Source organism: Adiantum capillus-veneris, unplaced genomic scaffold (assembly GCF_014529385.1).
Source record: "Adiantum capillus-veneris isolate H3 unplaced genomic scaffold, ASM1452938v2 Hic_scaffold_753, whole genome shotgun sequence".
NCBI lineage: Eukaryota > Viridiplantae > Streptophyta > Polypodiopsida > Polypodiales > Pteridaceae > Adiantum > Adiantum capillus-veneris.
The window spans coordinates 1-20,847 of NW_028221749.1; the positions used below are offsets into that span (position 1 = coordinate 1).

The 20,847-nt window shown below is 43.7% G+C and overlaps 1 protein-coding gene across 1 annotated transcript; it reads left to right on the forward strand.

Moving 5' to 3' along the window:
• The first annotated feature begins 2,227 nt into the window (after nt 1–2,227).
• On the forward strand, nt 2,228–2,686 carry LOC147416616 (uncharacterized). The gene has a single exon (XM_086508219.1). It carries the CDS (start codon nt 2,228–2,230, stop codon nt 2,684–2,686), a length of 459 nt encoding a protein of 152 aa, XP_086364345.1.
• Nucleotides 2,687–20,847: the final 18,161 nt, after the last annotated feature.

Here is a 20,847-nt window from a genome sequence, read left to right on the forward strand (position 1 = left end):
GTCACATGCCTTCAAGTGTAAGCATCCAGTGAATACATTGGGTGTGAAGCAGCTCAACACTTCCCCACCACAACTATGCTGGGCAATACCGCAATCAAAAAGATCCAAAGCACTTATTGTGCTCTCTGAATCATCAAAATTGGCATACATATCGGCCAAGGAATTGCCAAACAAAACATTTGACATACTTATCGATCAAGCACTGGCAAACACATCACATTTGGCATACGTCTCGGCCAAAGCATTGTTGATAATCACATTAGGCTTACTTATCAACCACCCTAGTGCCGAGCACAACTCAGCATACCCCGCTATCAATGCACTGCAAGAGATGACAGTCCGAGGACAACTCTATTTGGCATTCCAATTCAGCAACAAACAACTAGAAAGTGGTATAGTCTCTGGGTTTCCCCTTCTGGACACGGAGTGTCACGACGCCGATCACCCTCGAGCTATCTCACTCTCAATCACAATCCCAACGTTGCATAGAATCTCAATCCCAATTAGGCTCGCACTCTCAATCACCCCTAATTAATGTCTTTCTCCAATGATGCTATCAACAAGCAAGTGATGCATATATAGGCACATAGGTACATACGTGAGACTCATTATTCATCGTGTGTTTTGATCCTCGTCTTTGCATCACAAGCTAAAGATACTTGCGTTTGTCAGGAAGAAGGTTCGCTAATTGTGTGTGTGTGTGTGTGTGTGTGTGTGTGTGAGAGAGAGAGAGAGAGAGAGAGAGAGAGAGGAGAGAGAGAGAGAGGGAGATGGTTAACGCAGGCGCAGAGGTGATCTGATTGCGCATTGCAAGGCATCAGTAGCTAGCTGGTCGACAACGTGAAGCGCGTTTAGAAATTGCGCGACAAAATGGTGTAATTTTTGAACGTAGTTTTTATCTTTTTTCTCATTCTTGTGCCTCATCACATGCATTAAAACACATAATTTTTTTTACGTCGTTTAACTTCTCATTTTCGTCGTTTTATTGCATTCTTTTAGAGAGAAACAATGGGCTACATGTTCATGTAGGCAATCATGGGGATGTGATTTAGAAAATTTCTCATGTAGGAAAACGGAGTCTTCTTCTTGAGTGTTTTTCATACAATGCATAACATCATGCCACCGGACCGACGGTCCTCTGCCCCCAATCGTACCTAACTAGGTACACGATGCCTCCCTCATAGAAGCTCATGATGTTGAGGTAAGTCACAATGTGGGAATTATTGTGAGAATTTGTCCAAAACTTCTTGTGTATATGTCCTCATGAAAGATAATTAGAAATTGGGGATTGAGAGGTATGCCTTTAGCTATAATATTGGTTTATTCCATTTAGAAGGTGGTTAAGCTTAGTCTTCGTGATTATTTGACACCCCTTGTGTGAGGTGGGATCAATGGTCCACAGTAATTGGGGGCGGCAAGATTGGTTTTGCGCCCTTCGATGGTCCCGAAGTGGTCGCCATGTGGTCACAATCGAAGTGAACCTCAAGGAAACCTAATTTATCGGTGCTTGAAATCTAAGACCCTTTTATCATAATTCAATTTCCATCATTTTCCATGACCACCTTTTTGGGCGAAGCTTGTCTTCAGAATCCAAAGTGCAGTAAAGTCCTTTTGAAAACCCTTTTTTTTTTTTTGGTTTTTGACAATATGGCAGAGCGTACAATGCAGCTGCAGCCGTCATAAATCTAAACTATGAAGCTTTACGCCCAGAGTTTGTCAGCGCGTGGGGAGAGAACCGGGAATCCTTCGACCGGCCGACCAACGCCTGCATGGAAGCCCCTGTGGTGGTGGCCTCGCCGGCGAAGCTTTTAAAGGAATACAGTCAGCTCCAACAAAAAGGCTTTTTGATATGCCGAGCTGTCATCAGGGCCTTTGCCAAGACGGAAGCTCGCCAACGCTACCCCAATGATGTGCTCACACCTCCACCTAATATCCAGCTGGCACCTCGGACGGCGCGAGTGCGTCGTGTCCTGCCGGTCAAGGTTAGTAGACAAATGTATAACCAGAATGAATAGCGCGCATATGAGCTGATCAGCAGTCATGACATGACTGTGGTGTGCAACAACAAACAGAGATCAGGCCCACGGTGCGCCATGCAGGGCAAAGGAGATCAGCGGCGGGCGACCGTCCTTGGGCCAGAAAACCCCGTTCGGAGAAAACAGTAGCGGCTAATGAGGCTGGTACAGTCGCCGGCGCACCTCTGCAACCATCGGGAGAGAATGATCAGATGAGTGCTTGTCCTATTCAAGAGGCGGACAAGCAGCTGGAGGCTCGAGCACTCAGCGTAGTATTCAGCAAGCTAACTTTTGATGAAATGCGGCCGTTTGCACTGTTTTTCTACATGCAGGGTCTTGCAGATGCACGCATGCGTACTACAGCTAGCGGCCAGGACTTGAGCAATATAGTAAACAACCACATACTCGGCCTCCACAATCAGCTGCTGCTTCAAGCTAATGAAGTGCAACCGCAGGAAGGCGGCCCCAATTATTCTATTGAGGAAGGCAGTGCCGGCACCTTTAATGGACAAACACAACCATCAGCTAGCTCCATTGCCGATAATTACAGCTACCTGCAGCAACCAGGTTCTGGCACCCTTAATTATGGACAAACCCAACCAGCAGCTACCTGCAGCAGGCAGCTTTTCATCAAACAAACGACAGTGCAGCTACTTATAATACTACTGTAGGTGGAGACGTACCTCTACTGATTCAGCAACAGGCCCAATATCTTACTAGTTCTTCTGCTCATGCGTACTCTCCGTGGCCAGCAACAATATCGGCAGATCACGGTGGCCAACAGCTTGTATGGCCACCAATGGAAGCTCAGATTTTCCAAGCAGGCGGCGTATCAGCTCAGGTTGTTATGCACGAGCCCAACGTCGACACTACCTTAATGCCGATCCGGCCGGGTTCCAGCTTGGAAGAATTGGCTGCGTCGACTGCACAAGGGGCCGCCCAGGTACTCTATTAATTATTCTAAACTTGTGAGCAGCTAGCTGAGCATTACTATATTAGGCGCTCATCAATACAAGTGTCTGCAGGTCACGATGCCGCATTATAACATCTCCTCTAGTGAAGCACTCGCAAATTATGATGCTGAGGTAGAAGCTAATTATTATGAATATTGGATCCAGCACGATCAGCTGCCGCTTGATGGAGCTTTTGAGAATGACGCGATGATGATGACGGAACCAGCAGAACTCCAATTAGAGACATGGGATGACAGCCTTGAGGACGTGGCCGTGTCGCAATGGCTAAACTTAAATTAGAGAGAGGCCTGATGGATCAGTAGGGCTGATTCAATTTTGGATATTCAGTTGTGGATCCATTATGTGCAGTCTAGTAGTTGATAATCTTCTGGTTTGGAAAAATATAGACGTGGAACAATGTTTGGATGTGATTGATGTTACATCATTGAGGAGTTTAACAAATCTTGTAAATTCTCTTTGTTTGGGAATAAAAATTGGACTTGCACATGCCTCATTTGTGTTTCATCAAGATAATTTGTGCATGGCAAATATGCATCAAGTGATTTTTGTTACGGATGGCTTGTTTCTTTACGTTTCTCATTGTCTTGGATCCTCGAATATACCTCTATCCGCCGTAGTAGTTATTATCAGTCCATCATATACTCTACTATAGAGCTCTATGGAGTTTATTTTCTACGTTCAGACATTACTTTCACTAGTGTGGGACTAATATGACTTAGGTTTGGAGCCTGTTTCGAACTCATTTTTGCCAATATTATTTGGATGTGTATGTGGCCAAGTATATGTGTCACTTGTGCCCATTTTGTGAGATGACCACGTCACCTTTCACATCACCATAGTTAAACGTTTGACTTTACACTTGGTGTGCCACGTCATCCATCATCCACCACCCTTGACTGTCACCTTGCATGTTGCCTCACATTAGATGCCATGTCATCCACCACCTGACGTGCCACTTGTCTGTGGTGCTTGCATGACTTGCCACGTCACCCGTCACCTCACAATCCTAAATTTTTTGCATCAAAATGGCATTTTTTTTGGGTCAAAAATGAGCCAAAAATGGCTTAGTTTTGGTTCAAAGTGAAAAAATGGCAAAAAAATTGACCACGTCAGCTGAGATTTTTGTGGGGAAGAGAGAGAGGGCTTTCTTGTACTGAAAAAACCTGCAATTTATCACTACTGTGCAATTGCTTCCATGGTTGCTCAATCTATGTGTGCAATCCCCCCTCTTCGTAATCTTGTATCTGATTTGTGCGGGAGTGAATTAGAGTTTCCTCTTACCAAATGTTGGGGTATAAAGCCCAATGTGGTCGCCCAGGTAAGTGGGCGGGCCGTCAGGTATGTACACATATTCTTTTGTAAAAACCTAATAAGAACTCACTATGCTCTACACATTACAGTAGAGCGAGTTCACCATACCGTCGTGCTCTTCTTCTCGCACTCTCTCTCGCGTCGCACTTCCGCTCGTGCTCCTTCAACTGGTATCAGAGCTCAGATCGAGGCTCGGGGCAGCACTGCAGGAGACTAGAGTCACCAACTCAGATTGAAGTGAAATTCGACAGGCGAAGATACAGCCCCAAATCTCGTGGGTAAGCCCAAAGGGCTTGGTGTTGTCAGAATTTCATTATGAGGTCATCTCGGCCACCATTCGGCTTCGACAAAGGTCTACGCAGGCCATTTTCGACTACGTGGTCTCGACGGGTGCAGATCCGACTCTCCAAATTTGAGGTTTTTGGCCTACGACTACAGGTGCTGAGGATATCAACACTCCCAGAGTGTTGATTTGTGGCTGTCTACACATCGAAGGACGGCTCACAGTTCTTGGAGGCGTGTCACACACGACACGGGCGCATCTACACACAGACTGTAGGCGACATCCACTAGTTCATCAGGTAACTTGTGTTTGCTGCTTGATATTCCAGATTTCATCCTGACATTGCAGGTACTTCCACATGGGATGTATTGTCAGAGATGATGTATGTCTGTTGAGGGTTTGCTGGCTGTGAGTCACGCAGCAAACAACCGCCGCAGCGGTTACAACATATAGTGGGAAATTTGTGGATGTATGACTTTGTGGGAAGTCTATGTACTGTCAGATTTACTGCAGCCTTTGTTGAGGGTCGAGTGAGGTTTTATTGAGCTGGGAGATTCTCGAATGTTGAGATCCTTTCGGTGATACAGGTCTTGGAGCGATCCCTCGAGCACCCTTAGATAGGTAGCTAGGATGTATTGACTGTGAGTTAGACAGTTGGGATTACATATTTGCTTTACTACCGTTGAGGCATTGTCGTAGTCTATGCTTATAGGACAGTGACAGGACAGTGAGAGACAGTACACGTGTAGGACAGGTTTACCCGCAGCTTACAGTGTCAAAGAGACAGTGTTTTTTGAGCTATTTTTTGGTATGTTTTTAGTACACCATAGCCATTTTACAAAGGAGACTCTGCCAAAATTTATGCAGAATGTGAAGCTTTCTTGGTTCATTTGACAGGTTGATATTGGTTCAGAGGTCAGTTTACAGGGGAAACTCTGCCGAATTTTTCCCAGAAAAGTAAACTACTGTGAAGCGTAGCTATGGCTGGATCACAGGACACTGCTCTTTACAATATCAAGAAGCTGGATGGAACCAATTTCCCGTTGTGGAAGAAGCAGATTTGGCACGTGTTGGTACAAAAGAAGCAGATAAAATCTATAAAGCTCAAGGGGATAAAACCAGAAGATATGGACGAAGATGAATGGAGCGAAATGGATGAATTGGCACTTTCTACCATTATGCTGACTTTGGCAGAAAGCGTTTACTTCAATGTAGCAGACGAGATGTCGGCTTATCAAGCATGGTTAAAGCTGAGTGATCTTTATGAGAAGCAGAGTGCAGCTTCACAGGTATACTGGCTTAAGAAGCTTGTTGAATTGAAGATGAAAGAAGGGACACCTATGTCCAATCCTCTGAATGAATTCAACACAATCTATAGTCAGTTGTCAGCTCAAGGTGTCAAGTTTGATGAACCTGTTAGAGCTATGTTCCTGTTGATCACATTGCCAGAAAGTTGGGACACTTTTCGCACAGCTTTGAGTAATTCTGCACCTCTAGATGGTTTGAACATAGCAGGTGTAGAAGGAGGTCTGCTTACTGAAGAAACCAATAGAAAGACAATGGAAAAAGGCAAAGGAACAGCCTTAGTTGTCAGGGGAAGGACCAAAGAAAAGTACAAAGGTGGAAAGAGGAATCAGTCTCGTAGCAAGTCCCGTAGTGCTAAAGGCAAGAGTGACATAGAATTCTACCATTGTGGCAAGAAGGGTCACATGAAAAGAGACTGCAGAGAATGGAAAGCAGAAAAAGGCAAAGAGAAAGCTGAAGACCATGGTGAGAAGAACAAGTCCTCAGTGAAGATTCAAGAAATAAATGTGACAAGCACTGTTGCAGAGGATGACAGTCTAGTGTCAGGAGACATCTACTTCTTGAAGAATACAATGGACTCAGCTCTTCTTACAGCATTTGATGGAAATGCACTGAGTGATTGGATTATAGACTCAGGGGCATCACTTCATGTGTCTCCAAACAAGGAGTGGTTTACCTCTTATGTAACCACTAAAGATCATGTTCGGCTAGGCAATGGGCAGACATGTGAGATCTTAGGTGTTGGAGATGTTCAATTGAAGTTTCAGAATGGCTCTTCTTTCACGCTAAAGAATGTGAGACATGTTCCCGCAATTACAAAGAGCTTGATCAGCACAGGTTTACTTGATGATGCTGGCTACGTCACCACTTTTGGACAGAACATGTGGAAGATATCCAAGGGTTCTATGACAGTAGCACATGGAGTAAAGTCTGGAGGACTTTACATGATTTATGTATCAAATGTCTCTAAAAATGTTATCAATGTAATCGAGCAGCCGAACGTTTCTTTGTGGCATAGCCGGTTAGGACATATGTCCAAGAAGGGAATGGAAATCTTGTCTCGTTCTGGTTATTTGCCTGGCTTTTCATTTAATGATTTTGAATTCTGTGAACATTGTCTGTATGGTAAGCAAACACAGCAGCCACATAAGCATAGAAGCAGTAGAAGAGATACACAGTTGGCACTTGTTCATAGTGATTTGTGTGGACCTATGCCTAACCTATCTCTAGGGGGAGCTTCTTACTTTATGACATTTATAGATGATTACTCGAGGAAAGTATGGGTTTACTTTCTCAAGCACAAGGATGAAGCGTTTAGTGTTTTCAAAACGTTTGTGACACTTGTGGAGAATCAGAGTGGCAAGAAGCTTAAATGCTTACGCACTGACAATGGTGGAGAGTATGTTTCAAAGGCCTTTCAGGACTTTTGTGAGTCAAAAGGTATAAAACGTGAACTTACTGCTCCTTACAATCCTCCTCAAAATGGTGTTGCTGAGAGGATGAATAGGACCATACAAGAGAAGTTAAGAAGTATGTTGTCTAATGCACAACTGCCAAATGGGTTTTGGGCTGAAGCTGTATCAACAGCTGTTCATCTTGTAAATAGATCTCCTAGCAAGGTTTTGCAGAAGGATTTAGTGCCAGAGATGGTATGGTCAGGCAAAATGCCCTCATACAAGCATCTCAGAGTCTTTGGCTGTGAGGCATATACTCACGTTCCAAAGGAATTTAGGAACAAACTTCAGCCAAAGAGTAGAAAGTGCATCTTTCTAGGCTATGGTAATTCTGGTGGGATGGGGTACAGACTTTGGGATCCCGAATCCAGAAAGGTTGTCCGCACCAATGATGTTCACTTTAATGAATCAAAATATCATTCTAAACCAGAGAGGGTTGAGGAGATTAGAAGAGTTGTCTTCCAAGAAGATGGACCTGCACGTGCAAGACAAGATGTCAGGGCTCAAGAGGAGCAAGGACAGGATAGAGTGGAACCACAGGTTGTGGCTGAGCCTGAGCCACCTATTGTGCGTAGATATGAACGTGTCACGCGACCTCCTGATAGGTTTGTTCCATCTATGAATTATGTCATGTTGACTGATTGCAATGAGCCTTCATGTTACAAGGAAGCAGTGCAAATGAAGGACTCCGGGAATTGGCAATTGGCCATGCAATCAGAGATGACAGCTCTGCATAAAAACCAAACATGGAAGCTAGTTAAATTACCACGGGGCAAAAAGGCTCTACCCTGTAAATGGGTTTACAGGTATAAGATCACCGCTCATGATAGTCAGCCAAAGTACAAAGCAAGGCTTGTTGCCAAGGGCTTTAAGCAAGAACAAGGCATTGACTTTGATGAAGTCTTCTCTCCGGTGGTCAAGATGACTACATTGAGATGCTTTCTTGCATTGGTTGCCATATTAGATTTGGTGTTGCACCAAATGGATGTCAAGACAGCGTTCTTGCATGGTGATTTAGATGTGGAAATTTACATGCAGCAGCCAGAAGGGTTTGTTGAGAAAGGCAAGGAAGATTGGGTATGCCAGTTGTTAAAGAGTCTTTATGGCTTAAAACAATCACCGAGGGCATGGTACCATAAATTCCACAAGTTTATGCTTTCTCAAGGCTACAAACGTAGTGAGTTCGATCACTGTCTATATACAAAGAAGGCTAAGGATGGCAGTTGGCTGATCCTTATTTTGTATGTGGATGACATGTTGATTGCTGGCAAGCACTTGGAAGAAATTTCAGCTTTGAAGTCAAAGATGGCAAAATCGTTTGACATGAAAGACATGGATGAGGCAAGTCATATACTTGGTATGCGCATTGAGAGAGACAGATCAAAGAAGTTGATTTGGTTATCTCAAACAGAGTATATTGACAAGGTTTTGCAACGTTTCAATATGGAGAAGGGAAAGGCATTGAGTGTTCCATTGCCACCATATGTGAAACTTAGAAAACAAGATTGTCTTGTGTCTGAGGAAGAACACGCTGAAATGGATAAGATTCCATATGCGTCTGCAGTGGGTAGTTTGATGTATGCAATGATTGCTACTCGCCCAGACATTGCATTTGCAGTGGGAGTAGTAAGTCGATACATGTCAAACCCAGGCAAGAAACATTGGGAGGTAGTGAAAGGAATATTGAGATACCTGAAAGCTACAAAGAGTATGCGTATATGCTATGGGAGTCAGGAGCTAAGTGTAAAGGGTTTTATAGACTCAGATTATGCAGGTGACTTAGACAACCGAAGGTCTATGTCAGGGTATGTCTTTACATTGGCTGGTGGAGCAGTATCATGGCGTTCTAGATTACAAGATTGTGTTACTCAGTCTACTACAGAGGCTGAATATGTTGCAGCATCAGAGGCATGCAAAGAATCAATTTGGCTTAATCGACTAGTAACAGATTTGGGAATCAAAGAAGAGATGCCTGTGTTATATTGTGATAGTCAATGTGCTATACAATTGGCTCGCAATCCAGTTTATCACTCAAAGACAAAGCATGTGGATGTGAAATATCATTTCATCAGGGAAATGCTCGAGGATAAGCAACTTCAGCTTGTCAAAGTTCACACCACAGAAAATTCTGCTGATCTACTTACAAAAGGACTTCCCTCAGAGAGCTTTGCGCATTTTCGCAAGCAGTTAGGTGTAGGGTAGTACATCACTTCTCTACATCTCTTGTATATTAGCTTGTATAGTAGCTTCTCTCACACTTAAAGTACCACATTGGACTTTAAGTGGGACGTTGTTGGGGTATAAAGCCCAATGTGGTCGCCCAGGTAAGTGGGCGGGTAAGAACTCACTATGCTCTACACATTACAGTAGAGCGAGTTCACCATATCGTCGTGCTCTTCTTCTCGCACTCTCTCTCGCGTCGCACTTCCGCTCGTACTCCTTCACCAAAATGGTGTGTGGGATTCACTTTAGAAGCTCTTAAATCTCTACAAATTCATAAAATGGTCGCCATGAAGGTGGAAGCTCGTGTATTCCTTTCAGCTGTTTGATGTTACGACTATGTAATTAGGGGCGAGGTTACATGTATGATACCATGAAAGAGGTTTGGGTTTTGATCGAAAGTTGTGTTTCTGTGAGAGTTAAAGTTTCATGGCTGAAAGTTTAGTGTTCTTAATTGCTCTTTTTAAGTAAAGTTGGATGTGAATTGGTGATCATTTTATCACGAACTAGTCTATGAAAACAAGCAATTTCCAAGTATAATAGGAGAGAGGGTCTTTGACTATCTTGTCACGAACTCTCTTAGCTTTCCAGTCATCTTTAGAAAGAGAGTTGGTGATTTTTCACAAACGCTTTATCTTAAAGTGTTTGTGACTCTCATCACGAACTCTCACAGCTAGAGGCTATGCACCTTCCCAGCTAGACCACACACAGTCTGACATTTCTAGTGAACCCGAATTAAAATTGTTGGCGTGGTAGTTGGGAATTGATCTACACAATTTTCTAGCCATGGATGAAAATCTAGAGACACATGGGATGCACTTTGATCCTGCAGTCACGCAGATGTTTCAAGCATTTTCCATGTATATGCAGCAACAACGAGCAACAAAAAGAATCCAAATTTCAACCACAAAAGCACGAGAGTCCATTGTGAAGATAATTCACCAGTTTGATGGCAAGGACATCACAAAGTATCTATAAGTTTATATGAAATAAATGGAGTTGAACCGAGTGTGTGAGGAAGACATGGTCCACAGTTTTGAGCTAGTTTGTGTCCCATAGATCAGAGACCGTATTAGGGCAATTCAAAATGCTCATGGAAGAAATTGGGAGGAATTCAAGCTTGCTCTAAAAGAAGACTACTTTATGGAGGACTCTGAGAGGGTGACCAAAATAACTTTCTTAAGTTGGGTTGCAAAGCCTAAGGAAGGGATTTCTGCTGCAAAGCTTCTCAGAGAGTTTGAGCGACGCTATGCTCAACTATCACAAACTGAACAAGATTCCTTGGAGAGGGAGAAGGTAGAACTTTTCCTACAAGCAGAGGGAAAAGAAATCGAAGAAAAGTTAGAGCTTCTCTTGGAAGACAAAGATACAGAGCAATGTTTGAAGACAAGGTGAAATGATGTACAAGATGCAGTTTCCATGTTGGCAAAAATACAATGCAGAAGAGACAAGATGGTGGTGAACAATGGTGCTTCAATTTTTGCCATTACTGAGAAGCAGTCAAAAAATGCTGTTGTAGCTAGCTTCTAAGGATGATGGATCTATGCTTGAAGAACTTGTGAAGGGCATACACAAACTGAAATGAAAGCTAGCAAGGATTGAAGAAAAAGAGCAAACATATGGATAGTCAAAGACCTCAAAACAGAAAGGGGTTTGTAAATAGGTGCATATGGTGTGACCACCCAGACCATCCAAGAAGGGACTGTTAAAGCTTCAAATATGCCTTGGGTAAAGATCTTGTCTTCTTCAAAGAAGGAAAGATACATCTTAGTGAAACAGGGAAGCCCTTGGCGACCAACTTTGGCAAAGGAGGGATGAAAAAGCTAGTTGAGGACATGTCAACCAGTCATGCTATCGCAATTGTTAAAGCGATAGCATTTGGATTAAAGGCTGGTCAAGTCATGCTCAATGTCAGGACAAGGGCAAGGCTAGAGAGTCTTGGATTGGGCCAAGGGCCAGACTAGGCAATGTGGATAGGGAATCCAGCTAGGGCAAAGTGCTAGGAGCTTAGCCTATATAGTGGGAGGTTGGGAGGTGGATTCCAGGCTCTAGTCTCCCCTAGTATTTACACTCGTATCAAGAGCAAGGTATTCTAGGCAAGAGGGGTGGGTCATGGACCACTGCTTTTGTTAAGCATGCACATGCAAAGGGAGTTGGAGGCGGGCATGGCCGCCTGCTAGGCAATAGGAAAAAATGCACCACGCGGGCGTGTGCAGCCAGGCTTGGCTGAGGGAGGGAGTAGAGCTCGACCTTTGCCCTTGCGGGCATTATTGAGCTCATCCGGCGTGCGCTGTAGCAGTGAGCACAACATGTTTCTTGAGCGACCTTGATGGAGCACCACACGGGGTGCTACAACCATGCTCTACGAGTCTGGAGCAGCCTGCAGCGCCATCGCCACAAGTAGGCGATCTCTTTTCACATGAGGGCTTGACCTAAGGTCAAAGTGTCAGGACACCGCCAAGGCTGGACTATACAAGGGCAGGGCGGGGCTAGGCTGTGTGGAAAGGGAGTCCAACTAGGGCAAAAGGCCAAGGGCTATGCTATATAATGGGTGGTTGGGTGGTGGACTCTCAGGCTCTAGCTTCCCTTGTCTTACACTGGTATCAGAGCTAAGTTCCTATTTTGGGGAAAGGGGAAGGCGTGGTGCTTTTTAGCCACACAAATCCTTGCATGATTGCATGTCGTGGTCGAAGACTGTAGAGATCACCCCTTGCTAAGGAAAACGACGAGGAGGAAGCACCATGGGCAAGCGGACTTGGCAAGGAGAGCCGATGGGTGCAGGAGCACCAAATCGATTGCACGGGCTCAACCGATGTGCGCAGGTCTGCTGGTCACTTCTCGGCACAAGGCCGAAGCCCGCCTTGCAATGTATCATCCACCCTCAGCTTCCCAAGCCTCTGCGCACTACCTACTCACAGCGATCGCATTTTGAAGCTTGGCATTCACACTTAAACGCCTAAGGCTAAGGGCCTTACGACTTTAAATTAAATATTAGGGGTAATACAAACCCCCACAACAGATACACACCCCCGCCACGAGAAACAAACTCGAGCACACATCCGAGTGGAATCGAGACCGGGCCAGCAAGTATACGGCTTTCACAAATTCCCTGTGTGCTGGCTGCAAAAATTCAGCACGCTGATAAAGATTCATAAGCGGATTCATTGGTGACAATAGTTCTCAAGTTGATTGCGATCGAAAGCAATACCACTCACACTCGATTCGGCTGCAACATGTTCAAGACAAGTACCTGCACGGTTGAAATTTTGGATCGTTTTCAATTTGGACAATCGACGTAATTAGCAAGGCTAATTGACCTTAATTAGCCTTGGCGGTGCATCCTACATCTACATGTATTTTTTCTTGCTATTCCTTACACTACATTGTGTCGCCATGGATTCGGATATCAATATGACATTCGATTTTGAGCAAAGTATGCCTAATCCTGCCAGTGATGGCCCGCGGCCGGATCCTCTCAAGGAGAGTACCCACGATGCTATGGCAGGTGAGGATACTTACGAATTGCTCAATATTCAAGAATTTCATGCACTTCAGACACGCATGACAGTCATGGATGAAAAATTTAAAGCTTTAAATGAAAATGTTACTAAACTATCCACATTAATAATTCAATTAATGCAACAACAGTCCAAGAGTCCTGCTGACATGCACATGCATGAGCATGTTGCTACACAAGGGCAAGGCACTTCTAATCTAGGGAAAGGCCCAAATGCTGATACGTTGCATACTCTCACTGCAAAAGAGGTGGATGAATTGTTGAAAAACACCAAACCACCGATTTTTAAGGGAGAAGACCGAGACCGCAATAAGGATGCAGTGAATATCTTTCTCAGCAAAGTGGGATGGAATTCACGCCTTACGACGTACTCCGAACGTAGTCAGAGCTCTATAGACGAGCTTAACTCTGGAGGTAAGGCCTAGAAATAGTGGATGTCTCTCAAGGAGAAGAACATCTTACCACAGAGTTGGGCAGCTTTTGAAGCAATGTTTAGCAAGGAATTTTTGCCTACAAACGAGGCCGATCGGAATTGGACAGCTTGGGACACATGTTCCGTGTGCCAATACCCATCACTACTTGAATATATCTCTCACAATCGGGATGTTATCCTCAAGTTGGAAGTCTTAGATACCTTTCAACAAGTATGGGGGTTCATACGAGGTCTGACACCCGAGCTTAAGAAGTATGCAAGACCCAAGACCCTAAAACACTTGAGGAAGCCATAGTGAAAGCACATATTCATGATGACCCAGATGAAAAGAAAACACATAATAGTCACGTGCCTGCTAATATACATGGTAATACACGCACTTAGTATGGGCACAATAAAAGAAAATTTCTAGTTGCCGATTCAGATGCATCTAAAAAAACCAAGGGGTCCAGGTAGGACCCGCACTAAAGCGTAGCTATGAGCACAACAACTTGATGTTTGAATCCCATGGCACACATGTGTTGTTGTTAGGAGAAAAAGATATACCTTCATCATCACTGATTTGTACCGCTGAGCTTATGCAGCTTGTTTCTGATAATGAAATAGATCAGGTTTTCTTGTGTTACTTACTGTCTCATTTTCTTTCTAACATTGAGTCTATTGAACATTCTTCAACGCCTCATTCTTCTCTCTCCTCTATTCCACCAGTTGCTAATTCTAAATAAACAAACGTTGCTAGTTAATTACAAAAATTATTTAAGATATTTCAAGATGTATTTCCTAATGATTTTCCATCAGGATTACCATCGACACGATCAGTACAACATAGCATTGACATCGCTGCAGGCTGTAAACCTGTTAGTAAACCACCTTACCGTATGAGTTATTCAGAAGCTACTAAGGTGGAACCTCAGCTTGTTGACTACCTTAGCAGAGGGTTTATACAACCCAGTTCTTCACCATGGGCTCCACCTATCCTCTTAGTGAAGAAAAAAGATGGCAGTATGCGCATGTGCATAGACTACCGTGGCTTAAATGCGGTTACAGTTAAGAACAAATACCCATTTCCCAGAGTAGATGAGTTGTTTGATAACCTCCCACATGCTTGCATTTTTACAAGAATAGACTTACGGTCAGGATATCACCAAGTCCGTATTCGACTTGCCGATATACCCAAAACTATATTCCAAACACGGTTTGGACACTACGAGTACTTGGTGATACCCTTTGGGTTAACCAATGCGTCCGCAACATTCATGACACTTATGGATAGTGTCTTGAAGCCATATTTGGGCAAATTTGTCATTGTTTTTCTTGATAACATCCTAGTCTATAGTGATTTTGAAGAAGAACACTTACAACATCTTAGGCAGGTGTTTGAGTTGTTACGCACAAAAAAATTATATGCCAAGGAATCTAAATGTGATTTTCTAAAAGACGAAATTCATTATCATTATTTAGGGTATGTTATTTCAGCTAACGGGCTATATATGGATCAATCCAAAGTGGATACCATCCGAAAATGGCCTTCTTCTAAAAATTTGGAAGAATTATAGATGTTTTTTGGATTTGCAGGTTTTTACCGAAGGTTCATTAAAAACTATGCTCAACTTGCTCTTCCTATGATGGATCAACTAAAAGGCAAAGGTAAAGCTTTTCAGTGGGTATCTGCTCAACAACACAATTTTGATATGCTCAAGGACGCATTAGCTACAAGTCCTATACTCGCTATTGTAGATCCTTTGAAACCATTCGTTTTGAAAATGGATGCCAGTGACCGTGCTATTGGAGCACTCCTGTTAAAAGGCGGACGGTCGATTGCATTTGAAAGCAAGAAGCTTGATGTAGCTTAGCAGAACTACTCTGCTTATGAACGCGAATTTTATGCAATAGTGTTTGACTTAAAAACATGGCGGCATTATCTGTATGGTGCTCAGTTTGACCGTGAAAGCATCAAATGGTTTACACAACAAACGGATTTGAAGGGTGGAAAATCCAGGTGGGCCGAGATTCTTCAGGAATATGACGCCAAGCTAAGGTATCGCAAAGGCCGATACAATGTCGTGGCGGACGCTCTAAGTCGAATGCCACAGATCAATTCACTCTTGTTCATGGAACTTCATAGTGAATTTTTAGATTCTCTCAAAGGCAAATATGAGCATGATGAAGCATATTCCAAAGTGTGGAGCCATGTTCAAAAGAGGGATCCTTCTCACTCCAATGACGGTAGTGTACAATTTACCTCCACACCTAGTTCTCCTTATCAAGTGATGAACTACAACAATGGAAGCATTTCACCATCGGCAATGGGTACCTACTCCATAAGGGGAGAGTTTGTGTACCGACGGACATAGACATTCGGCGCCAAATTCTTTATGAATGTCATGATAGTCCAAGTGCAGGGCACCTGGGGATTAGAAAAACTTATGCTCTCGTACGACGACAGTTTTACTGGCCAGGTATACATGGCTTTGTTCAAGCTTATGTCTTGCATTGCCAAAAATGTCAAGTTAACAAAGCAGAGCGCCTGAAAGCAGGAGGACTCTTACATCTGTTGGAGATTCCCAATGGAAAATGGAAAATCATCTCTATGGATTTTATTGTGGGTTTACCAACCATTGTATGAGGTCATGACTCGGTATGGGTGGTTGTAGACAGGTTGACTAAACTATGTAAGTTTATTCCGACCAAATCAACGGTTAAGACACCAGAACTAGCCAAGTTATTCGTGGACAATCTATACAAACTGTATGGTTTGCCAAGTAACATTGTCAGTGACCGTGATCCCAAGTTTAACAGCCACTTTTGGAGAGCTATATTTAAACGATTGGGTACACAACTGAACCTCAATACAGCCGATCATCTAGAAACAGATGGTCAGATGGAACGAGTTAACCAGGTGCTAGAGGATATGCTAAGAGCATACGTCAGCAAAAAACAGTCAGACTGGGAAGAATATTTACCTATTCTCGAGTTTGCCTACAATAGTGCTAAGCATACCACAACAGGATTTAGTCCTTTCATGCTTATGTACGGGTTTCAACCTAGGTTACCGGTTTACGGTGGGGTTGGCAACCGAAAAACTCCAACGGGTTAAGGATTTTCTCCAAGACCACATGGATATGCTGAAACTTGCTTGTCAGAATGTCCGACAAGCACAGGATCGGTATAAGAAGTAGGCTGATGAGAAACGTAGGTAAGTTACCTTCGAAGAAGGGGAGGAAGTATTTTTACGTGTGCTAGAACATTCAAAAAAATCTAAAAGCCGGGCCAACACCTAAATTATCTCCCTGTAATTGTGGGCCTTTCAAAATAATCAAGCAAATAGGTGATCGTGCCTACAAATTATTACTAACTTCACATTCTCGCATTCATCCGGTGTTTCATGTAAGCCGTTTACATAAGCGGTTACATTGGGACGACAATGTCATTGAACAACAAGTTTTAGTTGATTTCATTGAACCTCCTACCTTACCGCATGAACCTGAACGTGTTCTCGATTATCATGAGTTGTGTACACGTCATCACGTATGTCAACAAGCCTTAATCAAGTGGAAAGACTGACCTTAATCAAGCCTTAATCAAGTGGAAAGACCGACCTGAGGAAGGTGCCACTTGGAAAAACATTAGTATTATTAAGAATAAGTTCCCCACTTTTGTTTTTGAGGACGAAAACTCTTCTGAAGGGGGGAGTAATGTCAGGACACCGGCAAGGCCGGACTAGACAAGGGCAAGGCCGGGCTAGGCGGTGTGGAAAGGGAGTCCAACTAGGGCAAAGGACCAGGGGCTATGCTATATAATGGGTGGTTGGGTGGTGGACTCTCAGGCTCTAGCTTCCCTTGTCTTACACAAAGGTGGACGTTTTCTTTTTGGCTAAGGGGACATGCCCACGGGACATGCAAAGAATACCCCACAAGCACGCCGTCGAACTCACTTGAAGGTGCAACCAGGACAAAGGCATTCCGAAAGGGAATTCACCTGCTACTAACAAGCTTAAACTACAAAAAAATTTGATACCCCTTGGGTTACACTAATCAATACGTACCTTGACACCTTAAGCCGATTCCTCCAAAACCACTCGGTACCCTTGAATGGGCAAATTAACAAGCTTGGACTACCAACCAAATTACCGGTCGCTTCAACCTTGGAGCACGGACGTAATTAGCATGGCTAATTACCTATTGTGGTGCATCACACAACGACAAGATTATTTTTTGACTCTAGGTACTTTTCCTTCTATTTCTTCCATTGCACAGTGTTGCCATGGATTCAGATATCAATATGACTTTTGATTTCAAGCATCATACGCCTAATCTTGCTCGTGATGGCTTGCGGCCACATGCTCTCATGGAGAGTGCCCACGATGCTACCGACGCATATGAATTGCTTGATATTCAAGAATTTCATGCACTTTAGACACGCATATTAGTCATGGAAGGATATTTTGCATCTTTAAATGAAAACGTCACTAAATTATCTACATTAGTGATACAACTTACGCAACAGCAGGCCAAGGGTCCTAGTTCCACACACATGCATGAGAAAACTGCTACTCAGGGGCAAGGCCCTTTCGATCATGGACAGTCGATCATGGACAGGGTCCATCTCCAGATTCTTTGCACACTCTCACTGCAAAGGAGGTGGATGAGTTGTTGAAAAAAACCAAACCACCAACTTTTAAGGGAGAAGATAGAGATCACAATAAGGATGTAGTGAATATCTTTCTCAGCAAGTGGGATGGAATTCACTCCTTATAGAGTACTCCGGACGCAGTCAGAGCACTGCAAACCAGCTTAACTCTAGAAAGCAAGACCTACAAGTGGTGGATGTCTCTCAAGGAGAAGAATATCATACCACAGAATTGGGCAACCTTTGAGACTATGTTTCGCAAAGAATTCTTGTCTACAAATGAGGCAGATTGGAATTGGATGGCTTGGGACACATGTTCCATGCGCCAATATCGATCATTACTTCAATATATATCTCACTATCGGGATGTTATCCTAATGTTGGAAGGACTAGACACCTTTTAGCAAGTACATGGGTTTATCGGTGGTCTGACACCAGAGCTTAAGAAGCACGTCAAGACTCAAGACCCTAAAACACTTGAAGAAGCCATAGTGAAAGCACATATTCATGATGATCCAAATGAAAAAAAATCACATCATAATCATGTGCCTGCTAATACACATGGTAATACACGCACACAGTACGGGGACAATAAAAGGAAATTTATAGTAGCCAATTCTAAATCAGTTAAAAAACCCAAGGGGTCCAGAGGTCCTCTCTCTCCTAAGAAATTTGATAAAGGTAAGAAAGAGAAATTATGTTTTCAATGCTTAGGAAGCAGTCATGGCAAAAAGGATTGTCCCAAGGAGAAATCTGTTGCTCATGGCAAGGAGATAGCAGTGCACATGGTGCAACTGCTGCCTCTTGAGTCTTCCTCATGAATCTCTACAGTGGAAGTAACACACACGGAGTTGGTGCATGAATGCTATCTCACAGCTTCCATGTGGCAACAAACCTTTAGACCAAATGAGTTTAGTACTGAGGCGGTCCGGGGTGGGCAACAAGAGAGGTGACCTCTAAACGTCCCTCAAGGCTCCCGTTCTGCTCAATTGGGGCTGGGGCAACCACAAGCACAACATTACCAGCGGCCCTAATGCAACTGTGCGTAAAGACAAGAGTGGATTGATTCAGGTGAACTCTAGGCGGGTGTGGACAGATGCACGGGATACATTCGTACTTCTATACCATTGTGAACAAGTCGTGCTCATACACGATCCACTATGGACAGAAAATGATGAGAATGATCTGTCTAAACCCTGCTAGCTCTATGTCGTACAAGTTGCTTCACATAGAAAGCAAGTGTGTGAAGGACTGGACATTGAGGTCAAAGAGGTGATTCATGAACAAAGCGCAGGACCAACTCCAACTTTAAGTTTAGATTTTGAGGTGGATGTCAGCAGTCAGCAATTGTCTGAACCTAGAGATGAGGTGTCAAACAATGAAGCTGATGCGAAGAGCAATAAAGAAGTAGAGTTCGATGACGAAGATGTAGAAGTACAGATTGAGATAGACATCTTTGGTGCATCAGATCTCACAGAGGATGAGAGATTAACTAATGATTTTTTCTAGGAACTCTTTTGTAAAACTCTTTTTATTAGTCTACAATACACTTTAGATGTTGTCATTTGTGTAATAGTTTTGTTGATTTGTTATTTGTATTGATTAAGAATTTCTTCTATAAATTAACATATTTTGTGGGTGGTGTTTGTGTATGATTAGCCATGGCCAATGACGATGAGCCATACTCTCCTAGTTTTAGTTTTTCTATCACTCTGGCCGGCATGTCACCCGAGCAGATGGGCTCGTTTTTGTCTCAGTTCACACCAGAGCAAATCGCGATGGCACAACACCTTTGGGCAGTAGGTCCCTCTAAATCTATTATGGCCAACCCCACGCCCGGGACTTGTGTGGTCCCTACATCAAGCGGCCCCACACCTCAGTCTAGTGTGCCCCCTACGCCTAGGACTCGTGTGCCCCCTACACAGACGGGTGGTTCATCCTTGAGACAAGGTAGGTGTCATTCTGGAGGTGGTGGTTGTTGTGGTAGCGGTTCTACCTATGCGTCCACACCACCGAGAGAGCATCCACCACTCTCTTTAGTAGATAGTTCACCAATCGGCACACCACGTACACCTTTGGGATCACACGAGCATGATCCTAGCAAGGTGTACAAGAGCAGGGATGGGACTGTTGTGGCAAATAGGGTCGGAAAGGCCATGCAACAAAGGATTCAACAACTCTGTATGATTCAGTTTGGTCACTGTGTGATGGAGTTTTGGGATAACCTCAATCTTGAAAAAAAGAATTACATCGTCGAGGCCATTCAATGAGAGTATAGGCCGACAGAGGGGTACGATCCAATCTCCAACAACTGGACTTTGAGCGTGGTAAAGTCCACAATGTCACACCATCGGTAAAGGTGAGAGACAGGTACAGTGACGGCGGCAGTCCCAAGCCAGCATGGTTGGATGCAGAGGAGTGGGCGGGGATTGCACGAGAGACACAAGACAATCCTAAGAGATTTCAACAACAGAGAGATGCAGCCAGAGCACGTTGGAGTCGGCTAGAGGGTCACATCTTGGGAGTGGAGGCTACGATACACTTCGACATGAGTTTGTAAGTCTTATATGTATGCTTTAAATTATTGATAATATATATGTTATTTGAAGATTTATCTAATGATTAAACCATAATTTTGCAGGAAGTTACCATGAACCGCCTTCTGACACGCCGAGAGGAGAAGTATGGGTACAAGCATGGACTTGT

Excerpts from the sequence above, each read along its gene's own strand:
- LOC147416616 (XM_086508219.1), top strand. The coding sequence starts at position 2,228 with ATGAGTGCTTGTCCTATTCAAGAGGCGGACAAGCAGCTGGAGGCTCGA.